At 43.6% G+C, this 25,845-nt stretch overlaps 1 protein-coding gene across 9 annotated transcripts in view; it reads right to left on the bottom strand.

Annotated features, from left to right (window-relative positions):
- The window catches only part of LTBP1 (latent transforming growth factor beta binding protein 1), a 321,387-nt gene that overhangs the window by 18,335 nt on the left and 277,207 nt on the right, over positions 1–25,845 (bottom strand). For all 9 annotated transcript variants that reach the window (XM_075924972.1, XM_075924973.1, XM_075924974.1 and 6 more), the window contains 3 exons: positions 21,620–21,748; positions 20,071–20,211; positions 14,786–14,951 (listed from right to left, as the gene is read on the bottom strand). In XM_075924972.1, the coding sequence (XP_075781087.1) occupies positions 14,786–14,951; positions 20,071–20,211; positions 21,620–21,748 (436 nt within the window). The remainder of the gene's footprint in view (positions 1–14,785; positions 14,952–20,070; positions 20,212–21,619; positions 21,749–25,845) is intronic.

Here is a 25,845-nt window from a genome sequence, read left to right as displayed (position 1 = left end):
TTCAGTCACAAGGCAAGGCACTTATGTTGCACCTGCCAGAGCCAATGAGGTGGAAACGAAGCTGGGTGTCCTAAGCAGTCCATGCCTCTTACAAAATGTCCCAAAAGACTCATATATGCACTGAATAGGAGGAATGAGAACATGGAAACTTGCAGTACTCCTCGCAAAACAGCTCTCTGCCATGGTCAATCATCCAAAACTAAACCTGTGAACTCCCAGGAAGAACAGTGTAAAGCCACTCCAAAGTGACTGTCTATCCCTGCCAGAGACTACTGACTCATTGTCAAACAAAAAGCAGTAATAGTTGGCACATGACAATATAGCTACCACAGTGCCTATTTTCATTTCAGCATCCTATTTCCTCCAAGCAACCACCATAGGGCAAGTGTTTACAGGACTGGACTCTTACCCAGAAAGCCCAGAAGAGTCTCACTTGATTTATAGTGAATTATAGAACTACAACAATACTTTTGATCAGGATAATGAAACTATTGTTTTTGTAAATATATTGTCAGTCCTGCACTTGGTAACTGCCCTGTTATCAAGTTTACTGCCAAATAGCAACGCTTGAACAGATGCTATCCATTTTTTCCCAGACTCTGGAGGGTCAACCTCAGCTGGCATAAAACCATTATTTTACTTTGAGGGGGGTTTACAGAAATAATTTTGACTTACAGCAGAATCCCCATTAATCATTTTTAGAAACAGGAGGGTCTTGAATGATTTTCACCACTGGACTAGCCAAAATAGTCCAAGAAAACCCAGGACACAAAAAATTACAGGCTAATTTTTAAAGATATGGATTTATTTTATAATCATTGGACAGATGACTAACTCTTATTCAAGACATCCCAATATTATCTCTTACGTCTGTCATCTCTAAGGTCAGATACAAGGAAATTATAAAAAAAAAGAAAAAGAAAATGAAAGTCACTGAATGATCATTCTGTGATCTACCCATTTGAAAATGTTCTGATGATAATTCTTCCTGAACCCTTAGATCCTGCTTATCATGTTACAAATTTTCAGGGTGCTACAACGATAGATATTTTCATACTGCTTCAGTAGTAAGTCTGGCCAACACAACGTATAAGCTATTCGTCAAAAAAACAACTCCAAGTACCCTAGTCAGGACTCGAACCTATGACCGTCTGGCCAAGAAGTGTGAAAGCTCTTTCCTGAGCCAATGATATCATTTTAAGCGCTGTAGACTGAAGACATGTTAAATGATTCATTCATTCAATTCACTCAGCTCTAAGTTTTCATTTGTAAATGTTCCCTAAGTTGTGAAAGGCACCTAGGTTTGGGTTTCTATCTATAATTATCCTTACATGATAAAAACAAGACGCTTATTTTCACATTCTTTCTTCATAAGGAGAAATATAATAGTGTCAAAAATCAGTTCCACTTGGGATCAAAACATGGCTCATTGTTTCAAATGACGACAAAAATCCTCCCTGTTCCTTCAGTGCATATCAAGATACATGTAATTGAACTGTATTCACTTAACACGTTCAACTGGAAAGAATTAGTTTTCAAGGAAATGAAGAGTCATCACTTATGACTAATAAAACGAGCTCATGCTTTCTTGTGAAGAGACACCAACAGTGATAGATAAGAGGATGGGAAGAAAGGCATAGAGAAGAATTTGTCTAATCCAAAATGAAGATACCTGGGCTCTGAAGTGCTCTTGAATAGAACCTCAGGCAACTCCTGTTCTGACTTACAGAAAACTAACACAAGTTTGGCTGACCCACAAATATGTGAAGTACTACTGATGGTTTAAAGGACTATTTGAGACGGTCTGCTAGTAAGCTTCTCACTCCTGACAGAGGAGAGGCAGTCCAGGAGGAGGGAAAGAACTGTCCTCCTCCCTGCCCTGTCTGTTCAACTCTTACGTGGTAACTGTATTGCATGTGAAAACCTGCACTTGCTGGTCCTTGATTGGAGGACGAAAGCTTTGAAAAGCCAGCTTTATGGAGCTTAGCAAAGAGAGTCTTTAAAAACATGAAATGGGGGCTAAATCTTCATTCGCACCTGTTAGAGAACTGTGGAAGCTAATTTAAAGATAATTTCTCATTTGACCTTTTTCCACACACAGCAGTCACACTATTTCAAGACTCCAAAATAACAAAGGAGGAAAGGAAGTTTCCTAGACAATAGTGTCTGGCAGAGAGAGAGAGGAAGTGGGAACTGTTATCAGTGCAAGCTTTTTTCATAAGCGACTACTCCCTCAATTCATGGGAGCTCAGAGCTCCAGGTCCCCTGCCACCTGGAGCTGCAGAGGTGCTGCCTGTGGTGGCTGGGAGCTGCTTGGCTCGGGAGCTGTGATGTCCTCCTGCTGGGGCTGAGAACAGCAGAGTACCTCCACTGCTCACGGTAGCTCAGAGGCAGGACTTCAGGCAGCAGAGGTACCCCACAGCTCCTGACTATGGGGGGATCCTGAAGCTCCCAGCTGCTGTAGGCTGAAGTCACAGGTCTCTGCAATTCTTGGATTCCGTCACCTCCATGAAAAATCGTAGGGAATAATTAAATGACTTCTTGGATATTTATAAAAATCAGGTACTTGGCACATTAAAGGTAAAATCAACTACAATCATTCCATGTAGCCAAACAGCACTCAAAGGTTCTAAGTAGAATCAACAAAACATGCTTCCAGTTCACGAAGAATTATTCATGCCTGTTTCCTGTTTTAAACTAACACACAAACTGAACTCAAAATCATGACTACAGAAAATAAACATTACTTCTCCCTTCACTATCAATCTTCAGTTATTATTTTACTTTATCAACGTACATACTGCTTGTTTTCCTGGTTCTCTCTCTCTTCTGTGGATCAACTCTAACAGGGAGGCTCTCCCAGACACTGTATAACCTGTGACTAAGCCAGCCTTGATTACAAGATGAGCCCCACCTGAAAGGAATCAGGTGATTCAAATATAAAAGGCAGCAGGGAAACTACATGGGAGGATGTCTCCTGCTCAGAGAGAACCACAGAGCAGAGCTATAGGGAAAAAGGGTGCCCTGAGGTGGTCCTTGTGGAAGGGACATCTCTTTAGGGAAGAGGGGCTGTGTCCAGTTTACAAAAAAACCCAGACCCCCCCAAGAAGGGCTGTGATTAAGCAAGATTCTGTGGAGTTTTGTTCAAGGAGCACTGAAGAAAGGGAAAACGGGTGAGGCACTACAGCAGCACCCTTAGCCCCGAGGGGGGGGGGGGCAATTAAAGGGCTACACCCACTGGCTCCAAGTCTGCACTAGTACTGTCTGGGCAAATGGAAACCTTGGATTTATGTTGCCACTTAATGTAGAGCTACCATTTCCCCACATTTTATTCTTATTGGTTCTTAGCTGCTGGTTTAGCTATCCTAGCTCTTCCCCCCCCCCTTAAAAAAAAAAACCCCTGTCCAAATGCATGAAGGTCCTGATCCTCAAACACCCTCGCATATGCTTAATTTCAATGGGACTACATACATACTGAAACTGAATCACATGAATAGTTTTCTGACTTAGGGCCTCACTTGGCTAATGCTCCTCTGTGTCCCTTCAGATATGTGCTCCACCACCTTCCTGATGAAAGAATCAATCCCTGCTTGCTCCTCAGCCTGGATCCTCTGCATGGAATTGCAATCAAGTGCCGCAGACTAGGCTTCTGGTCACTTTTCTGCTAGATTGGCAGTTGATACTTTTCAGTTATTTACCACAGGACTGCAGAAATTAGAGACTGAAAAGTGTATTACATCATTTCATCTGGCCCTCTGCCAGTGCAGGACTCTTCTCTACAGTATGCGTATGAAGGCTTTTCTCAGTTTTATTTTAACTGTATTAAACCCACACTTCTTTTAGCCATTTGAGACATAGCAGGTTTAGTAACTGATCACTGGGTGAATGTCATGCTTTTGAGGGTGTGTGTAAAAAATCAGGCATTAAGAATGGCAATATCCAAAAGCAAGTGGGGGAGCACTTTAATCAGCCTGGGCACACAGTTTTGGATGTGCCATTTTCAGAAAGAAAAACTTCTAAACAATTCCTTCCCACATCTTACATACAATACTCCTATCACCAGATCCCAGAATGACACTTGCCTTTTTCACAGCAGCATCACACTAATGACTTGTATTCAATTTGTGATCCACTATTACCTTTTCAGCAGTATCACCATCTAGCCAGTTATTCCCCATTTTGTATTTGTGCATTTGACTTTCCCTTCCTAAATGCAGCACTTTTCACTTGTCTGCATTGAATTTCTTCTTCTTGGCTTCAGACCAATTCCTCAATTTATCAAGATCATTTTGAATTCTAATGCTATCTTCCAAAGTGCATGCAAACCCTCCCTGTCCAGAGTCAGCTACAAATTTTATAAGCACGCTCTCCACTCCATTATCTAAGTCATGAATAAAAATATTGTAAACCACTGGACCCAGGAGAGATGCCTATTGGCCCAGATTCAATATGTCCTCCAAATTTGACAGAGAACCACTGAATGCAGTCTTTCAACCAGCTGTGCAACCACCTCATAGTAACTTCATTTAGACCACATTTCCTTAGTTTGCTTAGGAGAATTTCACGTGAGAAAGTGTTAAAGGCCTTACTTAAATACAAATATATCACATCTACTGTGTCTTCACAGGCACTGGCTTTCAACTTTTCCTGGGAGTGCTCCACTCCTTATCCCAAAGCCCAATCCCCTCCACTCTGTGTACTCCTCCCCATTGCCAAACAACTGATCAGCATTGGGTAGGAGGTGTGTGTGTGGGGGGGGGAGGGGGAGATGGGAGGAGAGGGCTGACCCACTATTTTTTCCCCATGGAGTCAATACCCATGTCCTCCCTATCCACTAAGCTTGTTGTTCTGTCAAAGGAGGAAATGAGGTTGGCTTGACATGATTTGTTATTGATAAATTCATGCTGGCTAGAACATATCACCTCATTTTCATCTAATTAAAAGGCGTCTCTTGTTTCACAGATTAAAACTCTGCTGCTCTAACAGATGTGTGTCCAGACCACTGGTCCCAGAAAGAGGACTGTGTGTAAACTGAGCTTTTCCCCATACCCATTTAGCTTCTAGTCACATTGATTAAAAAGAATTTTCTGTCCTTATACAAAACATTTTTTCATATTGTCCACTTCTGACGTAATAAGACAAACACATTCATTTTCAACTATCAATGTCAGCTAGCTAATGCTCCAAAAATGTCAATAATATTAGGCAATATTCCCTGGGAGCATGCATTTCCCTAATCCATAGCAATAAATCCATTTCCTCCCCTGATAGACTTCCTTATCTACCTTAAATGTCCATGACTCATTCTTCTGTTGGACTAATTATTTAAACAATTCCTTTAGTAACACTTCATTATCATGTCGATTCTGCAGGCAGCCTAGTATAAGATATAATTGCTTTATCTGTACATATGCAAAAAGACACAGGCTACACCATCTGCCACAGAGGGACAGAAATTTTAAAATTAAAAAACAACAGTAACTCTGTTGAATGCCGAAGAAGTTACTCACCTTGCTGTCTTGTGTTGTTTTCATTTCTTGGCTGCACACATGGTACAGGTACTCCGATTCCTATTCTACCGGAAATCCTATAGTGGATTCCAAAATAGCAGGGAGGAAGGGAGGGTACTGGAGCACCCACAGGGACATACATCTCAAAGAACCATTGTTAATACACAAGGTGAGTAACTTCTTCTCCTTTGAGTGGTGTTCCTGTAGGTGCTCCACTTAGGTGACTATTGAGTAGTACTGCTGCTTGCGGTGGTGGGCTTTGGAGTTATTGCTGAGAGGAGGCAAGGACCCTTTCGGCTAAGGAAGTGGTGGGTATTGGCCCTTGCTGCAGTGCATAATTTTTTGCGAAGGTATAATGTGAGGACCACGTGGCTGCCATGCAGATACCAGCAAGGGATATGTTACACAGAAAAGCAGTCGATGTGGCCATCGCACAGGTGGAGTGTGTGGTGACCGTCTGAGGTGGGTCCTTATTCCGAAGTTGGTAGGAGGTATGCATGCAGTTCACAATCCATTTGGAGACACGTTGTGTGGAGACAGCTGGTTCCCTTGTGGGGACCAGACATAGATATAAAAAAGTCTGCTTGATGTTCTAAATTCCTTGGGCTCATCAATGTAGAACGTAAGGGCTTGTCTTGTGTCCAAAATGTGTATCGTCACTTCCTTGGGGGAACCAGGAGGTTTTGAATAATAAGTGGGGAAATAGATGGGTTCATTGATATGGAAATCAGATATAACTTTGGGCAGGAATTATGGATGAGGCCTGAAAATAACCTTATCCTTGGTAAAAATGGTATATGGTGGGTCATCCATAAGAGCTGCAATTTCACCCACCCTCCTTGCGGACGTGATTGCAACTATAAAGGTCACTTTCATCACCAGATGTTGGGAAGAAGCAGTCGCTAAGGGGTCCTGTCAGTGTGCCAAGCACTAGGTTTAAATCCCAAGGGTATGTCTACACTACCCCGCTAGTTCGAACTAGCGGGGTAATGTATGCATACCGCACTTGCTAATGAAGCCCGGGATTTGAATTTCCCGGGCTTCATTAGCATAAGCGGGGAGCCGCCATTTTTAAATCCCCGCTGCTTCGAACCCCGTGTAGCGCGGCTACACGGGGCTCGAACTAGGTAGTTCGGACTAGGGTGCCTATTCCGAACTACCGGTACACCTCGTTTCACGAGGAGTAACGGTAGTTCGGAATAGGACCCTAGTCCGAACTACCTAGTTCGAGCCCCGTGTAGCCGCGCTACACGGGGTTCGAAGCAGCGGGGATTTAAAAATGGCGGCTCCCCGCTTATGCTAATGAAGCCCGGGAAATTCAAATCCCGGGCTTCATTAGCAAGTGCGGTATGCATACATTACCCCGCTAGTTCGAACTAGCGGGGTAGTGTAGACATACCCCAAGGGATTTAAGTTTGGGCTTGTCTTCTGTAAACCCACCAGGAGAACCCATTGGATGCAGCTGATGGAGAGACCTGCATCACTGAGGTCCATCAGCTATTCAAGCTGGTAGGTATTGGGGTAGTATTTGGTTGTAATTGGTGTTAGTTGGACCATTCCTGAAAGCACTTCCATTTATTTTGGTAGGTGTACTTTGAGGAGAGCGTCGGCTATTGAGGAGCATCTGCTTCTCTCTCTCAGAACAGATAAGTTCTTCATTTTGATACCACGGAGAAGCCATGTGGTAAGCTTGAATGCCCACAGGTTTGGGTGATGAGTTTTTCCTTGATGCTGGATCAGCAGGCGGGGATTGATGGAGAGGGGGACTGGTCTGGCAAGTGAAAGGTGGTGGAGGTAAGGAAGCCGTAGTTGCCTTGGCCAGTAAGGAGCTATCAAGATGGCCATTACATGGTCGGCACAAATTTTGTTGATCACCCTGGAGAGCAGGGTAGTCAGTGGAAATGCATAGAGGAGGGGGGCAGTCCATGGTATGGTGAAGGCATCGCCCACTGAGTGCTTGCCCCGGACTGCTCTATATAAAAAATGGTGGCACTTGTGATTGGATGTCGTCACAAGTAAGTCTAGGATAGGTAATCCCCATTGCTGAAAATAGGCAGGATGGTCTTGAGACTCAACTCTCACTCATGCTGTTTGGACAAGTATCTGCTCAGCTTGTCTGCCATGGTGTTCTGCTGACCCGGTACGTACATCGCTGTTGGTGTGATGTTGTTCTTCATGCACCAGTTTCCCACAGTGGGTACCCCAGCCTTTTAAGGATACATCTGTTCTGATTACCCTTGAGGGGATTGTGTGGGGAAGTCCACCATTTCAAGGAGGCCAGAACTAATGCGGAAAATGTGAGATGTTTGGCGAAGCTGTGTCGATTGGGAATGTAAACAGATGCCAGTCATGTCTGTAGGCAGCGCATGTGTAATCTTTAAAACATGAACCCTAAATACTCAAGAAACAAAAGGCCAATAAAAATCCAACATGTTTTATTTTAAAAATATCTTATGATTTGTAGACCACTCTCATAACTTTGTGTAGGCGTTCCTTGTGATTTTTGGGTTGGCAATACTTCTCTTTGATTGGTGAATTTAGAGAGGTCTCTCCCTTCAGTTTCCCTTTCCACCCTCCTTTTTTGCCACAGGTCATCAGAGAATCATAGAGACAATGGAGAGTAGGGTGAGTGCATGACTATGGTTAATGACTGGTCAGGGTGACTAACTATTATCAGCCAGTGATCTGAATGAGCGATCTATTGCCATCTGTTAATCAACTGTAGGAAAAGACTTCACGAGCAGACCTTATTTATATAGACATACCTACTTTGCCACAGAGATCAGTAGACACACTTGCTTTGTCAAGGTGCTCAGTTTTGGCTCTTTGGGGTTGAAATTCACTTAAGACTTGGAGCTGGGAGAATGAAATGTTGTAATCATATTACAACATTTCATATTGTATAATTAAAAGGTAAAAGACCTGAACTTAATATGACCTGGCTTAGGGTCTACCATAACTTGAACACTAAGCAGAGGATAGTGAGTCACATCTAACAGAAAGTCACAAAAGATGGAAACAGGTTTTATTTCTGGTGGTGTAGAGTCTATTTGGGAGTCCTCAATTATATCTGACACTTTACTTCCAAAGTTTAAAGGCAGAGCTGACTAGAATCAATTGAGAGTCCTTGTCTTGTATGAGTGATCACTTGAGCAAAAATCATTGATAAAATCTTGTGTAGACTGACCTTGGACTCAACATGCAGGCAATATGTGTTGAAGGGCAGTGCAAAGGAGGCAATGGTGGTGAGGTACCATATTACTTAGTGAAATCAGTGGTGCTGAAATCACTAAGGACTGGAATTTGACCACAGAACTGACACTTTCTTAAAGACTCCATTTTTGCTATTTAAAAAGTAAATCAATGTAACAGAAAACTGCAACACTCTCTGGTAACTATAAAAATCAAACTTTAAACTTTATTGAAAAGATTGGATAGTTTGCAATTGAAAATATTTGACCTACACTTAAGGCAACTGATTTAATCTTGTGTAAAACTTTGCATTATAAAGGATGGCATTTTTTTTAAAAATGTTCAACTATATTGATGTACATTTTGATCAGATCTACTTCTGATGTGATGTTTGTGTGTGTTTGTGGTTTGTTGTGTGGGTGCTTTTTTTTTTCCCCCTCAACAAAAAATCCTCTGTGTGTGTGTGTGTGTGTGTGTGTGTGTGCGCGCCTGCCAAAACTGTTCGAACTGGACCCTGCACTTCCTAAAGCCAGCCCTCATAAGGCATACCATGAAAGTGGTAGCTGTCATGTGATCCAGGATCTGAAGGCATGAGCAAGCAGTTGTAAAAGGAGCATGGAGGACACCGCTGATAAGGTCGCATAGAGTTTGGAAGCAATGTGGGGGAAGATAGGCCCTGGCTATCACGGCATCCAGGGATGTCCCAATAAACTCCATTTTCTGGGTGGGCTCCAGAGTGGATTTTTGAATGTTTATGAGTAGGCCTAAATGAAAGAAAATGTCTTTGGTCATGTTTGCCATGATTATCTTTTGTTGGCGTAAAGTACTTTTGAGTAAATAATCATCAGAGGTAGCAGAATATGATGATGCCCTGTCTTCTCAGGAATGCAGTCACGATGGCCAGACTATTTTCTATTATGGAAAACAGAATCATAGAGCTGGAAGAGACCTCAGGAAGTCATCAAGTCCAGCCCCCTTCCCCTTGGCAGGACCAATCCCGACTAAATCAACACAGCCAGGGCTTTAAGCCAAGACTTAAAAATCTCTAGGGATGGAGATTCCACCACTTCCCGTGGTGCAGTGGAAAGTCCGAAGGGGAGGATACTGGTAGTGGTTGTGGCCTACCGTAAATCTGAGAAACTTACTGTGTGCAGGGTGGATTGTTATGTGAAAATATGCATCTTGAAGGTTGATGGCTGAGAACTGTTCTCCCTCATCCAGTGCAGCTACAATGGTTCCTAGTCACCATCCTGAATTTGTGGTTGCGTACAAACCTGTTGAGTTTCCTGAGATCTAAAATGGCCTCCAATCCGCCCCCCCATCTTTTTGGCAGTGAGGAAATAGATGGAATAAGCTATTTGAGTTTACAAGCAAAAGACAGTAGTCAAATTGATTTAAAAATCCTTAAAAGTAACATTTTTGTATTATACCCTAGATCAGGGGTGTCCAAACTTTTTTCAAAGAGGGCCAGATTTGATGAAGTGAACATGCGTGAGGGCCGACCATTTTGCCTTACATTCTTTGAACCATTAAAATTAAATGCAAATTAACTATTTTATGCAAAGTTTATTGCAAACGGCATACTTTTCATTTCGTCACATGGATGACCAATCTAAACAGGTGTTAAATCACTCTGCCTTTCATATCTGAAGGCCAGATGAAAAAAAAAATCCAGGAAGCTGAAATATATGTCAGGAACATTGTAAAGTACATTACATATTATTGGTAATAAAGATTGTCTGTCAACTTTTAAGTTCAAAAAATATGAACAGGAACATAACACCAAGTATACATGTTGTGTCCAAATATATTTATAACTGATTTAGACCAACTGACTTTAACTGAGATTTTACAATGTATTCATCTCAATACATATGGATTCGCTGGGGGCCATAAAAGATAGATATTGCCAAATTACCTGGGGGGCCGTATTAAACCGGAACACGGGCCGCAATTGGCCCGCGGGCCGGACTTTGGACATGCCTGCCCTAGATAAATAGTATTCATAGGAAAAAATCCATTTTACATTCTACATTACAAATTATAAATTAGAGTTAAATCAACTGTGAACGTTTCTTTTGAAGCTCTAATCTGAAATCATTTTCAGCCCAATTTTTAAATACAAAATATATATAAATACAGTTTTGCTTTGCAGTTAAACATATATACAGAGTCTAATTTCAAGACCTTTATTTGCTCCTTTAAAAAGTTATTGTTAAAAGTTGAAAGTTTAGACATGGTTAATCCATAACATGGACTGAATTAAGGCATGTTTTATATGCTATTCTAAGACATGTGCAATGTCTACTTATGAGAATTTCTACAGGGAATTTATAATCTCTTTAATAATGCATCTAAGATACAGAGATATACACGATGTACCATAAAGAATCTGGTATATCAGGTTCCGTGGAATTTGGGAGTAACCATCTCTATTAAACCCAAGTGGAGTAGTTTTTGTACCTCTGCTTGTAGAAGGGGCTCCTGAGAGGTGTCCCTGAAGAGATGGGAAGGGGGGTTGGGTACAGGGCATAGAAGGGGATTGTATAGCCTGTTCTGATGATATCAAGGACCCATTGGTCCATAATGATAAGGTCCAAATGGTGGTAAAAGGGCCTTAGGTGGTGGTGAAAGATGTGAGTAGTGTGTACTGGTTTCATGGGATGGTTGCTCCAGACCTTTGACCACACCTTCAAATTTGCTGTTTAGCTGTGGCTGGTTGATTGGCAGACGACTGGTTGTGCTGCACCCTTCTCCTGTTTGACCATTATTTAGATCTGTGGTCATTTGGCTTTTGCTGTTGTCTCTGGTATGAGGTATTTCTTGGTCTCTGGTACGGAGTGTACCCGGGTCTCTTATTAGGTGGTGTACACATCCCTAAAGCGCAGAGCATTGTATGGCAGTCCTTCACTGAATGGAGGACTTCATCCACTTTGTCAGCAAAAAGTTTGTTTCTGTCAAACGGGAGGTCCTCCTCCTTTGTCTGCAGGTCCTGCAAGATGCCAGATGATTGAAGCCATGACGTGTGACACATGACTATTGCTGTTGCAGTAGCCCTAGCTGCTATACCTGCTACATCCATTGGCACTGTTTGTACGATTGACCTCCTATTTTGCTATGGAAGGTCATTTAAGAGCTCTTGGAGTCTAGTGTAATTCGCATGATCGTAGTTCACAACTAGGGCAGTGTAGTACAATATATGGGTATGTCTATATTTGCCCCCTAGTTCGGACTAGGAAGGCAAATGAAGCATACTGAAGTTGCTAATGCTGGTAGCCCGAATTAACTCGCCGCGTGTAGATGCAGTAGTCCGATCCTTGCATGAGCAGTAACAGGTAATTCGAGGGAAGGGTTTTAGAGCAGACTACCGCGTCTACACACGGCGAGTTAATTCGGGCTACCGGCATTTTAAAATGGCGACCGGCCGCGAATATGCTAATCAAGCATGGGATATTTAAATCCCGCACTTCATTAGCAACTTCGGTATCCTTCATTTGACACCCTAGTCCGAACTAGGAGGCAAGTGTACCCTATGGAATTTCAGGGTGACAGAGGAGCACACTTTCCTACCAAAAATGTCCAGATGGTTATGTTCCTTTTCTTGGGTGTAGATTTAAATTGTGGCTGCCTTGATTGATGATGAACTGAGTCCACAACCAATGAGTTAGGCTGGGGGTGAGAGAAGAGAAAATCTTTGGACTCCCCTTGTCCTGGACAAAATATTTTGTATCCACCCTGTGATAAGTGGGAGGAATGGATGCCAATGTTTGCCATGTTGCCTCTGATGGTCCCATAATGGCCTCATCAATGGCATCATCAACTGGAGGACGTGGCAGGTTGTAGGATTTTCAATAGCTTGTGTTGTTTTTCTTGTACCTCCTGCAGTGCAACATCCTGGGACTGTGCCACCTATTTGAATAGGTCCTGAAATTGCTTTAGATTGTCTGCAGTGGGAAAGGAAGAGGGGGGGAAACAGCTACATCTGGAGATGAAGAAGACTGAGGAACCGGAGACTGACTGAATCTGAATGAGGCAAGTCATCATCCTCATCCACAGGCTCAGTTTGAGTGCTTGCAGAAAGTGAGCATGGAGGGTGGGACAGGGAAGGTTGTGTGGTGGTGGCTGGAAAATGCGTTATTGTACATACTTGGTCACCACTGTTGACTCACATGAACGATGATGGCGTGAGGAGTGGGTGCGATATTGGTTCCAGGGCTCCCAAGGTGGTCATTGGGGTTGGAACTGTTGTGGTGGATACGGCCCAGGATGATTAAACCATGGATACTGTGGAGGATGGTGTATTGGCTAGTTTCTAGTAGAATGCCATGATGCTATTGAACCAGTTGGAGAGGAATGCGGGGAGGAGAACCTATTCCCATGATCGATGCCTGGAGAGAGTGTAGGTGAGAAAGAAATATTATCAGAAGAGCATCGGTGCAGACTGGATTCCACAATTATAGGAGAGTGAAGAGGTGAATTCACGCTCGGCACTGGTGTTGTTGGTGCCAACAGCTGTGGTGTTCAGTGCTGCCTATGTGTATTCTTCTGGGAAGCCATCTTCGACTCCAGTGCCGATGTATGTTTAGGTGCCGGCTGACAGCAGAAATCTGAGGGTTATGTCTGTGCTGGGGTATCCACTGGCACTGGCGGTAGTGGCATATCAGCTTTGGTCTCTGCCAGGCGAGAAGCAATGCCAGATGGTATGGAAGAGATGGATTTCCTCTTTGGCTCGGACTCTGCCCTTTTTGTAGGTGCCATTCTCAGCTCTTCTGCAATGTTGGAGGTAGACGGTGCTGGTGAATGCGCGGCATGGGACACTGAAGGCAGAGACCATGCCAAAGAGGCCTGGGACTTGCGGGAGTCCCCTGTAGGGGATGAGTTAGCCTTCTTGTGCAGAGCTGGCAGTTTAGAGGGTTCACTGAGTTTGGACTCCGGTGGCTGAAGAGATTGCTCCCATAAGAGGTTTTTAAGCCTCATCTCCCAATCCTTTCTCACTCTCGCGGTTATGTTTTGATAGTGTAGATATTTCTGTGCTACATGGCCCTCGCCCATATTACGCAGCAAGCATGCCCGTCAGATACAGGTATTGAGTCTCTGCAGGAGTCATGCTTCTTAAAACCAGGGGAACGCGTCATGATTAGAAAAAAAAATTGGGGTCCAAGAACTTAGATGAGAAGAAGAAAAACAGGAGCGAAGTTTTTTTTTTTCCACTTCAGAAAAAACGAACTAGGACTAGGTAATACTAAGAACTACCGAAAACACTACCGAGGATGGTAGAAAAGGAACTGAGGGGGACTTGCATGCAGCCAACAGACGAAAATGTCACGAGACGGTGACTGCGCATGCACTGCACGGGAAGGCACGACTAGGCAAAAATCTCCAATCTCCAGTGCGAGGACACACCGAAACCATGAGTAGAGCACCCACAAGGTCACCACTCAAAGGAGAACTCTTCTTTCACAAAAATCATTAACTGAAAAACAAAGCACTCATAGGCTAACAGATGGAACTTGCCAAATGTATGGATGAAAAACAAATTTTACTTGGGTATTTAATGGGCAGTACAGTATAAACAATGCTTGTTCTTTAGTCTATTAAACCTTAATCTTAGTCCTGATCATAAGTAGTACATTTCTTTTTAAATATTAACTATATGTTTTAGCACATAACAGAAAATAAGCCTACTCTGAATTCTTCTTGGCAATGCTACTGAGCAAAATATATCAGGCCAACATTTTCTGAAATGGTCTCTATTTTAAGCATGCCAATAACAACAACAACAACAACAACAACAAAGAGTAAAGCCTGAGTTTCAGAAGTGCTAATGTCCCACAATTGTAACTGAAATTAATTGTAGATGCTCAACACCTCTGGAAGGCAGGCCCTACTGGTTTTAAAACTGGAGCACCAAAAATTATAGATAATTTTGAAAACCAGGACATTGCTTATTTCCATTTAGTAACACTGGTTTATGGACAACCAATTTCCTTTTTCTTTTTTATGCTATTAATTTACATATTGAGAATACAGGCAAGAGATGAAAATGACCACATATAACTGAAATTTACATTTTCTTACCTGAGTCCTTCATGGGACATAGTGCACATTGCATGCCCCAGGCCTCGCCATATAAGCAGCAGCACTCAGTGTACGTAGTCTGCTTTCCAACCAGAGGCCGGCTACAAACAAAATCCTCACTCAGATGCTGCCAGCAAAGATCCTGGTAGACTTCAGTTTCTTCAGTTTGTTCTGAAGGACAAGTCAGTATTACATCACTACCACAACGCTCTTATTATATCAAAGACATTGGTAAAATACAGTTTTACCTAAACAGAAGTTACAAGAATAATCTAAAATGATTGCTTTACGAAACCAAAGCTGGATGGATTTATTAATGAGTTCAAATCTTTAACTTTCAAGTTATGACCAAGATTTAAAAAAAAAGAGAGAGATTAATGACATGGAGTGGCTCAAATGTTGAGAGTACAACTTGAGAAATCTGAAAGGATCCTGGTACTCAGAAAACTTTTGAGCCCCTTTCTCTCTGAAAACCAGGCTTTTTAAAAAATTCTGAAGTTAGGCACCCAAAAATGGGTCTCACTGAGTTATTAACTACTTCTGAAATTCTTCCCCAAAGGAGTGCGATTTTCCCAAGTGCTCAATATTGGTTTAATTTTGCTCCAGCTGGAATCAATGGATCATCCACTGACTTCTGTGGGAGCAGAGCTAGATCAACACTTAGTGCTTTGGAAATCCAATCCGAAGAGGGGAGAAAATACATTAACGAGGATTTCCTTACACTGGGTAAAGACTGTAGCAGTAAGATATTTTAAGATGCATGCCTGTCTAATAGAGGTAGGAGGAATATTTTTGATAAACTATTTTTGTCATAACATGCTATTTTGTCAACGCTGGAATGTTTTGTGGAGACATGGCGGATTCAATTTTTGACAAGAAGGTTTCTGAGTTCCAAGGCTCTCTGATCACTGACATTTTCTTTTTGTGAAAATATTCAGATGGTGCCATTTTGTTCCAATGCAAAATGAAAACAAAATTTGAAACCTTGAAAGTTGTCATGGAATTATCATCTGGTAAGCATTAGTAACTGCATTTGTTATATGGTGTAATAACAGAACTTCAAATAAACACACTACATGTGAAATCACAGGACTGAACCCAACTCACAAGGAAAATATGTGGTATTCTGAAAGCATGAAGTTTACCAAAGTTCAGGTAAGACACCTTTCGTAACGGGTGTTCTTCAAGATGTGTTGCTCATGTCCATTCCAATTTAGGTGTGAGCATGCCACATGCACAGTTGCCAGGAAGATTTTCCCTAGCTGGATACCATAGGTCGGCAGGGGAGACCTCTAGAGTGGTGCCACTATGGCTAGTGATATAGCACCCTTCCAACCATCCTTTCCCTCAGTTCCTTCTTGTTGGAAGTGACTCAAACAGAGGGGAGGTGGGATGGTTTTTGAATGGACATGAGCAACACATCTCGAAGAACACCAGTTACGAAAGGTAACCATCTTTTCTTCTTCGAGTGATCGCGCATGCACATTCCAATTTAGGTGTTTCCTAAGCAGCTATCCGGCGGAGAGGTCAGAGATCACCAGTCTGCCGTCTGCAACACTGCCTTTCCAAATGCAGCATCCTCCTTAGCCTGATGTTGAATGACATAGTGGGATGTAAGTGTGTGCACTGAGGACCATGTGACTGCTCGACAAATGTCTTGGACAGGGATGTGTCAGAAAGGCTGTTGACGAGGCCTGCACATGAGTCAAATGGGCAGACAGCTAAAGAGCTCGAACGGAAGAACCATTAACTTTGACAAAATCAGGTTTCAATCCCATTTGGGTACTGGGTCCCTCACATGAGGGTACAGTCTATCAAGCCCTTAAGGAATCAGCTCACCAAGCAATCCACAAACAACAAATAGCTTCCCCCAACCCAGGGTGGAACGCCAATGTTGTGGCCAGGTGCAGATTAACTGACAAGGAGTTTCAACCCCACAAGGTACTCCAAAATAAACTGAACCGAATACTGCAATGGCCTTCTGTAAGGCCCACCAGGCAAACCTCTCACTTGGAAGCATACGTAGCCTGCGTGGAAGGCTTCCTATTACCTAACATCACCATCTTGACTCCCTCTGAGCATTGCTGCTCTAGTGTGCTTACCCATGGAGCCTATACGTTGTTAGGTGTAAAGCCTGAAGGCTAGGGTGCAGCAATGTGCCACAGTTCTGGGATAAATAGTTTGGGAACAAGAGGAGGGGAATCGGGGGCACTACAGAGGACTGATGGACCCTTGTGTACCAATGTTGCCTGGGCCAGCTGGTGCTATCAAAATTAGTCTTCAGCATCCTTGCGGACCTTGGTCAGCACCTTTGGAAATAAGGGGAAGGAGGGAAATACATACAGGAGGCCTTCCCCTCAGTGAATCTGGAAGGTGTCATCCAAGGAATCCTTGCTACTGCCTAGGTAGGAACAGAAGGCCCGGCACTTCCTGTTCCCCCTTGCAGCAGAGGTCCAGATGGGGACAACGCCACATCTGGAAAAGGCCCTGTGCAACCTCCCACTTGAGGAATCACTTGTGTATTTGAAACGATTTGCAGAGGTTGTCCACTAGCGAGTTCTGAGACCCATCAGGTTTGAGGCCAGTATATTCATTCGATTGCACATGCGCAATTCCAACAGCAACATCAATTCTTTGCACAGGGGAATAGAGCGAGCACCATCCTGTCTGTTGATATAAAACATCACTGTGGTGTTGTCTGTGTGAACCGAGACACAACTCCCCCTTATTTTGCCCAAAAAGGCCAGACTGGCCAACCGGACAGCCCTGAGTCCCTTTACATTGATGTGCATCACAGTCTGCTTGAGAAAAGACACTCAGAGTCTTGAGTCCACCCAGATGTGTGCCCCATCCCAAGTCCAAGGCATCTTTAGCCAAAGTCAGGGTGGGCTGAGGGGTGTGAACGGGACCCTTTGGTACACCTAAATAGGATCCAGACAACAACAAAGAACCTCCATCATCGACGGTGGGACACTTAACACCTAGTGCAGATGGTGGCGAGACAGCTGGCCAACCACATTTCTAGGGAAGCAGAGTCCAAGTCTGGTGAAGGGGATGACGTGGGCGCAGGAAGCCATGTGCCTCAACTGCTGAAGGCAAGTCCTAGCTGTCGCAACATGCTCTCAAAACGGGGCTGGGGGGAGGGATGCTCTGGCTACCAGGGAGTCCAAGTGTGCCCCTACAAACTCTTATGATTTGTGTGGGCAACAGGGTCGACTTCTGAAGGTTCAGCAATAGACCCATCCGGCTGAACGTGGCCCTGACCACCGCTTCGAAGGGCCCCTTGACCAACCAGTCGTCCAGGTAGGGAAGGATCTGAACCCCTCTGTGACACAGAAATGCTGCCACTGCTGCCATGCACTTTGTAAAGGCAGCACCTGGAACTGATAGTGGGAAGCTCCCACCGTGAAACGAAGGAAGCTTCTGTGTACTGGAACTATGGCCACATGAAAGTTTGCATTCTTCAGACTGAGGACAGCGTAGCAGTCTCCTTGATCCAGTGAAGGGATAATTGAAGCCAAAGACACCATACGGAATTTTAGTTTCGGTCCAAAATGGGATGCAGGCCACCCTTGGTTTTCAGGATAAGGAAATAATGGGAGTAAAACCCCATACCCCTAAACTGTAGAGGGACCTCCTCTACTGCTCCTATTGCAAGAAATGTCTGCACCTCCTGATGCAGGAGCTGTTCGCAAGAGGGGTCCCTGATACATTGTACTACTTGAAGTCAGGGAATTGAGGCATGCCCCAGCCCCCAAGCGAGGAAAACAAAAACTGAGCCCCCATGGCAAACTTAACAACCACTTAACACTTTAGAAAAACTAACTACAAGAGCAACTAGGGAAAGTATGCTTGCCCTAAGCAAGAGATCCTAGCTCCAACAACTGTCACTGACGGTAAGAAGGAACTGAGGGAGGGGACGGTTGGCAGGGTGCTATGTACCTAGCCATACTGGTGCCACTCTAGGGGTATCCCCTGCCAACCTACGGTATCCAGCTAAGGAAAATTTTCCCAGCAACTGTTCACACGGCGCACCCACATCTAAACTGGAATGCACATGAGCAATCACTCGAAGAACCACCATCTTTTACAGCTCATAAAGCCAGAGGCTTCAGATAATAGAATTAAAGTTCCATTGTGCTTTTAAGATACAGTGAATTTCCTCTTTGAGCTCCAGAGAGCTGAAAGGAGGAAGAAAGGTGCAATTACAATATACTCGATATACAACCAACTTCTGCATGCTGGTGGCAAGGAATGCAAATGTAATGGAGCCCTGTTTTCTCCACCTCTACATTAGAGAGGCTAATATCAACAGTGTTAAAAGGCTGGAGCAATCTGAACTTCCTGACTGCAAAGATTCTTCTTCGGCTAGTCCTAGTGCATGCTCTGTTTGGAGACCCTTGAGTCCTCTCTCCTCTTTGCACATTCATGCAGGAGCCCCACACAGCCTTCTCCATACTTTAGTTAAAGTTAAAACAAGGCGGTGTGGTTGAGTTTTAGGTAATGGTTTATTAGAGGCTTATTGTACGATCCACAAACCAACCACTCGGTCTATAGCGAATGATGCAGATGTTTAATTAGTCTATGCTAGTACCTCAATTTAACCATCAGGATGTTTCCATAATACTTAATTGGCTGCATTCAACAGACACTTAAATTAATTGCTCTTCACACCATTATTAATTAAATACGTTTAACATTTTAAAAAATGTGTATGATGCAGATAAAGCTGTAGAATTCCATAGTTACAACACTGACAGTAATCAGTGTTGCCAACTCTTTAGATTTTATCATAAGAGCTGGGACATACCCTATTTAATTAATCAGAGGCACTGACATAATTTACTATTTACTCCTGTATCTTTCCTTTATTGTAAAATGACCATCTCTGTTTTGTCTTAATTGAGTCTTAGCCCTCATCCATATCCCAATATCAGTAAGGAGCTGGGAAGGTTGGTGTCACTTCACCTTTGAGGCCGGAAGAGACAGAGATACAGAGCTAGGTGTCATCATGTATTAAAAATACTCCAAACCAAGTTTATTCATTAGCAGTTCCAATGGTCCCATATATACTTTAGGATTGCAAGGAACCCTGTGGAATCGCATGAAAATGTTCTCAACGTAGATACAAAACTACCCAAGACTACCATCTGAGATGTCCTCTGGATGGATCAGAGCAACCATGTCTACCATTGCTAAGGTCTGCAGCCATATTTACAACACCTCATGGTCAACAGTGTCAGTTGTTGATCCTGTACAGGAACAGTATAATGCATATAATGGAGCATACCATTCGAATCTGCTGGTCTGATACATCGCTTTTCTGTAGAATCCAGAACCATTGGGTGGGTACAGAAACAGTTGTAGGACCCTTCAGTGTTGATGCATTGGCCATCCACACAGCTGTTTGGATCCTGACATTCATCTGTATCTTTAAAATGGAAGAAACGTACCAAGAAAAATCAACACCAGTGATGATGCCATGTGTAAATTAATGTTTGCAATTTCTTAAAATAAAGACAGATTTCACCGAGTGCCAGCTTTTAATTAGCTCAAATACAAATTTTACAGCATGAAAAATTCTGCCTGTACCTATGCCCAGGGGGTGGAATAGGAGTCAGGTAGCATCTTCACCCTCCTCGGAGCACCCTGATGGGAGAAATGCAGGATGCTACCTACTGCACTTAAAACCTGAGCAGCATTATAAGTAAAATATGTGGTGGTGCTTCAGAGGCCCATGTGGGCATGTCTAGAGCACCCTTTCTACTACTTACACCCTTACACTACTTTCTGTGTATGCTAGTTGCACCCAGGGCTGATTCCTGAGACAGTGCATCCATGCTGACCTTTTATTTGGTAGCTGTAAGGACCATTAATGAACACCATGATTAAAGGACCCTCTGCAACGAGAAAGGGACCTTCCTTTCTGGACACCCATCTATTTCTCCAAAGCTTGGCAGAGAGAGGGAAAGCAAGAATTTAGACCCATGAAAACAGCAAGCTGTTTTTCTTAAATGATATTAAATCAGAAAAGAAAATATCTTTGTAGAGGATAGTCTTAGAAACCCCAGGTGAAAGGATCTCTTATTGTGGTTTCAAATATTACTTCCTTTCATTGTTATTCGTGGTTTTCTGCTTAAACAGCAAAAGTCAGGGCCATGCATATGAATAACTTTCAATCCAATGGCAAGCATAAAGGTGTAAAAGATTCTGCAGGCTAAAAGGAGCATGCTTATATTACATCAATGACCTGAATTGTAATTCCACATTGCATATTAACTCTTTGTGGAGACATCTGTACTTCAAAAAAAGCCACTGTGTTAATTCAATTTATTGTATTAAAAATGGCATACTTACCACAATTAAAATGGGATAAAACATGCAGACATTCAGTGCCTGATTTGTGTACAAAGAGCAAAAAGCTAGGTTGTATACAGTCGACTGAAGCAGCATTATTTGGGGAAAGAGAGAATAGCTTTCTGTCACCTTGTGCATCCCATGGAAATAACACTGAGATTTGTAGTTCCTGTTCTCTGGGGAGCACAGTGCTGCTGTTGATAAGGAAACCTCTGGGAGCAATTTGCTGAAAAGGGAGGTTTGTAGGCAGAGTCATGGTTCTATCTTCCACCTCCATTTGTCCTTCAAGAGAGCTGGCCAGCCATGCAGGAGGGAGAAAGGGGGAGCACGCTGCACTCCTTGAAGAAATGCTACAGGACTACAGGAAGCTCTGAACTTTCCTTACCACGAGCTCCGGATAAATACCACATTCCAGCCTTGCATTTTTACTGCATGACTCTGCTTATCATGTCCATCTGCATACCAGAGTTTAAAAAACTTACCAAAGCACTGGAGTTTAACAGGATCATAGTATGTGCCTTGTTTGCAGTAACACTCATAACCTGGCTGTGTGTTCAGACAGAAGCCATTTTTACAGATTTCTTGTCCGAAGAGCAGGCATTCATCTGCGTCTGTAGAGAATACAAAGTTACAGCCCTTCGTTCATGTAAGGGACTACAGAGCAAGTCCCACTTACTCTTCAGTTCAGACTGTCACTCTAACTCAGGGGTTGGAAACCTTTACCACGTAGTCCATCAGGGTAAACTGCTGGTGGGTCACGAGACATTTTGTTTACATTGACCATCTGGAAGCACAGCCCTCCACAGCTTCCAGTGGCCATAGTTCACCATTCTAGGCCAATGAGAGCCAGGGGAAATGGCAGCCAGCATGTCCCTGCAGCTCACACTGCTTCCTGCAGCTCCCATTAGCAGAGAACGGTGAACCACAGTCACTGAGATCTACAGGAGGCTGTGCCTACGGACAGTCAATGCAAAGAAAATGTTTCATGGCCCACCAGTGGGATACCCTGATTGGACATGGGCTGAAGGTTGCCGACCCCTGCTCTTGATGTTGGGAGCCCAGCGGGGGCTAATTGCCACCAAGAGCAAATGATTTGAGAGTGGAGGCAGAGAGCTGCGGAAGCCTTGGTTCTGCCTCCCTATTTGGGGACCAGAGTATCTTAGCTGAAAGCACCGGGGAAAATAGTTATTCCACGAAAAGGGTGAAGTAGCTTCCTTCCTTCCCAGAGCAAGTAGGTAACGGGGGGGAATTGTGACTTTGAACAACCATTTATGCTCTGGTCTGATTCTGGCATATTGCGGCTATGCATCAGATCTTACTCAGGGCAGACTGGACAGTGATAAGGTGGATAATAAGATCCAATATTACTGAATTTACATATGGCTCAATTCTGTCACCCTTATTCATGATGAGCAGTTCTTTATTCTATAGGTAGCGACTCCCAAATTAATGGACTGTGCCACATGTGCAAGGGTGCTAAAACTGAGCTTGTAAGCTTCTAAAGAAGTTTTTAGATTTACTCTGCCAATTGAAATTAGTGGGAGGCACAAGTGGAAGCAATGTTGTAGATGTTTCACACGCTGGACTGTGAACCAATCCAATTTCCAAAGTCACACAAAACATTGTATATACAAAGCAAGTAACAACAGCTCTTGTCGAATCCAGAATACAGCGGGGCAACCCTATATATCTTGATGCAAACTGCGGCTAAGGAAGAAAAAGTTAACTAATCAGCACAAAATTACACTTCTGACAGAGATAAAAAACCCTAGGCTAGAGCAGGGAAAACAGATGACAAATTTATTAAGCAGGGCAGAGGAGCCATAGCTCAAATACCCTGAAATATATTCAGGCATAAAAAACATTTCCCCGCAGTCCAGGCTATGTGAACTTGACAGCACAGTTGCAGTTTGCACCTCCTGTATTTGTGCTTCACAACAGTCCTTAGGTTCAAGCAGAATAGACCAGCAGAGATAAATGTGTCTTCTACATATTATTTGTTCTACTGGACTGAACTTCCTCTTCTGTGACCATCTCAGCTCAGCTATTATCATAGCATAGAACACTACAGCTGGAAAGAACCTTGAGAGGTCATCAAGTCCAGTCCCCTGCACCCCTGGCAGGACCAAGCACCATCCAGACCATCCCTGACTGGTATTTGTCTAATCTGCTCCTAAAAATTTCCAGTGATGAAGAGTCCATAACTTAAGGTAATTTATTCCACAGACAATTTATTGTCTATGTATATGTAAATCTGTCATCGTGGTCATGTCTCCTCCATCAGTGGAGGATTTCACTCTTTGATTAGAGTTTCTGTGATGTAAGCAGTGGTTTTTTGTTAAACAAACAAACAAACCCCAAAACGGTACTGGTACTCCAGGGGAAAAGGTGCTGAAAAGTTGTTGAGCTCTGACTGGAGGTGCTGGTACTGCATACCGGGCAGTACCATCACAAAAAAAGCACTGGATATAAGTGAACAGCAGCAGAGCTTGCTGGATGGGTTGTCCTAATATTGTTAATAGATATGACCTGGGACCCAGTTCTATGGCCCAGTTCTATTTGTGATTGTTATGTACCACCTACAGGTGTACAGTATGCATCTTTACCTGCATTTGGCTAGGATGATATGTTTCTCCTTCCAGCATGGTCTGCTTTGCCCATCACATTTCCACCATGGGTGAGCAACATCTTTTTCTACTTCCATCATTCTATTACCACTGTATGATTTGACCAAACACTTCACCCTGACCATGCTCCTTATAATTGCAATTTTGGTCCCTACACATTTGCTGACTGAGCCCCTCCCCCATCTATTTTCCTTCACTGTCTAAATCAGGCCTGGGAAAACCATTTTCGGTGGGCTTAATACGGTCTGCCAAGCCACTGGATCTGGCCCACGGACGCAGCAGGGAGCCACAGGCAGACTCCCCTGCTTGTCCCGCCCCTGTATGCCACTCAGAAAAGTGGCAGCTGGGCTGTTTGTGTTCCACAAACTGTGAACAGGAGGGAGGAGGAGAGTGGTGCTTCATGCGCTGCTCCTAGCACAATCCCATTGACTGGTTTCTGGCCAATGGGAGCTGCCTGTTTGAAGAAGCACTACTCCCCCATCCCCTCAGCTTCTTCTTCACAGAGCACATGGCCCCTGCAGCCTGTGCAGGGGTGGGGCAGGCTTCTCCCTGAGAAAAGTGCTGGGCTGCTGCCTGGGAGCCTCCTAAGTAAGGCTCCCAGCCACAGCCTACCTTTGGCACCCTAGCCCCTCCCTTCTTCCCAGACCGCCTACCCCAAATAACCCAAACCCTCTACCCCCTCCTGAGCCCATACTCACAGACCTATACCCCAGATCACAATCCCCTCCTGCCCTAGGTCACAACCCAAACTCCTGCACTCCAGTCCCCTGCCCTAGGTCACAACCCAAACTCCTGCATCCCAATCCTGTGCGTCAGGTCACAATTGCCTCCTTCACCCAAACTCCCTCACAAGTCCTCTTGCACCCGGAATCCCTTGCCCCAGGGGACAGCCTCCATGTGCTGTATCCAGCCCACCAAGCCAGTTGATGCAGCCTGCGGCTGCCCTGATGCTCCCCCACCCCCAGGCCAGTCGATACATGAGGATGGGGGATCATGTGAAGTTTCCTCCCTCTGCCAGGAGCGAGCAGCACCAGAGGGAACCACCAGCTGTTCAAAACAGCTGGTGGTTATGTCTAGGTGCTAGGGGGCAAGGGGCAAAGACTTCATATACTCTCCCCACCCCGAGGACAATCAGGGTCTGTGGGTGGGGGAGCACAGGGAAGTCTCCTGGGCCCGCCCCTTCCACCCAAGGGCCCGCCCCTTCCAGGGCAGCCCACAACACTTCAGAAATTTGGGAAGTGCCCCCCCCTTCAAAAATTATTGCCCACCCCTGGTCTAAATGATCTAAAATCCTGAAGTTACTTTCTGCAGTGGTCAGAATTTATTTTGTTGGTTCTGCACTTATTTAGGAGACTTCAACAGAGATTTTCTACACACAGATATAATTATTACGATTCCTACATACAGTTATAAGACATTTATCACTACTATATCAGAGGCATTTGATACAATTTAGCCTAGAGAGATCTTTTCCCAGAAGCAGGCAGTATGTAGTAGTACATCTCGATAGTCAAACTATACTCTACATTTAACCATAAAATGAAGCACATTCTTAATGTTAAGAATCAACAATATCTAAAATGAATTTGTGCTCTTAATAAGGTTTCACTGAAATATATAAACCATGCTAACACCCACCTATTTTTTTACAGTTTTATCAAGCTCTTTTTTTTTTCTTTTGTTACTTTTGGACTTTGTTTCCTTTTTCCATTACTTGTTCTTTTAGTTTACTGAATATTTATTGTATTACTTTGTTTAAACGAGGCTGGTGTTAGAAATACAATGAAGAATGAAAGGTACACTGTATATTCAATAAACTGGGCCAAATTCTGAACTCGATTAGCCTACTGTTAAACCACTGGCTTCAACAGTGTCACTCTAAATTTACACAAGGGTACCAGAAAAATTTAGCAGAGAACTTATTTTTCCATCTGCTAAACAGTTCTAAAGATGAATTGTTAAAATACTTACTTTTCCAGAAGAGCTAAAAGGGCTATAAAAATATTTTTACAGCCACTTTTCTGGCCACTAAGAAATTTTAAACATTAAATATTTTTTTAAGTTTGATCGTTTAGCAACAA

This window comes from Pelodiscus sinensis, chromosome 3, assembly GCF_049634645.1.
Source record: "Pelodiscus sinensis isolate JC-2024 chromosome 3, ASM4963464v1, whole genome shotgun sequence".
In the NCBI taxonomy this organism is placed as follows: domain Eukaryota; kingdom Metazoa; phylum Chordata; order Testudines; family Trionychidae; genus Pelodiscus; species Pelodiscus sinensis.
The sequence above is the reverse complement of the archived record's forward strand: the minus strand, read 5'-3'. Positions and strand labels throughout refer to the sequence as shown.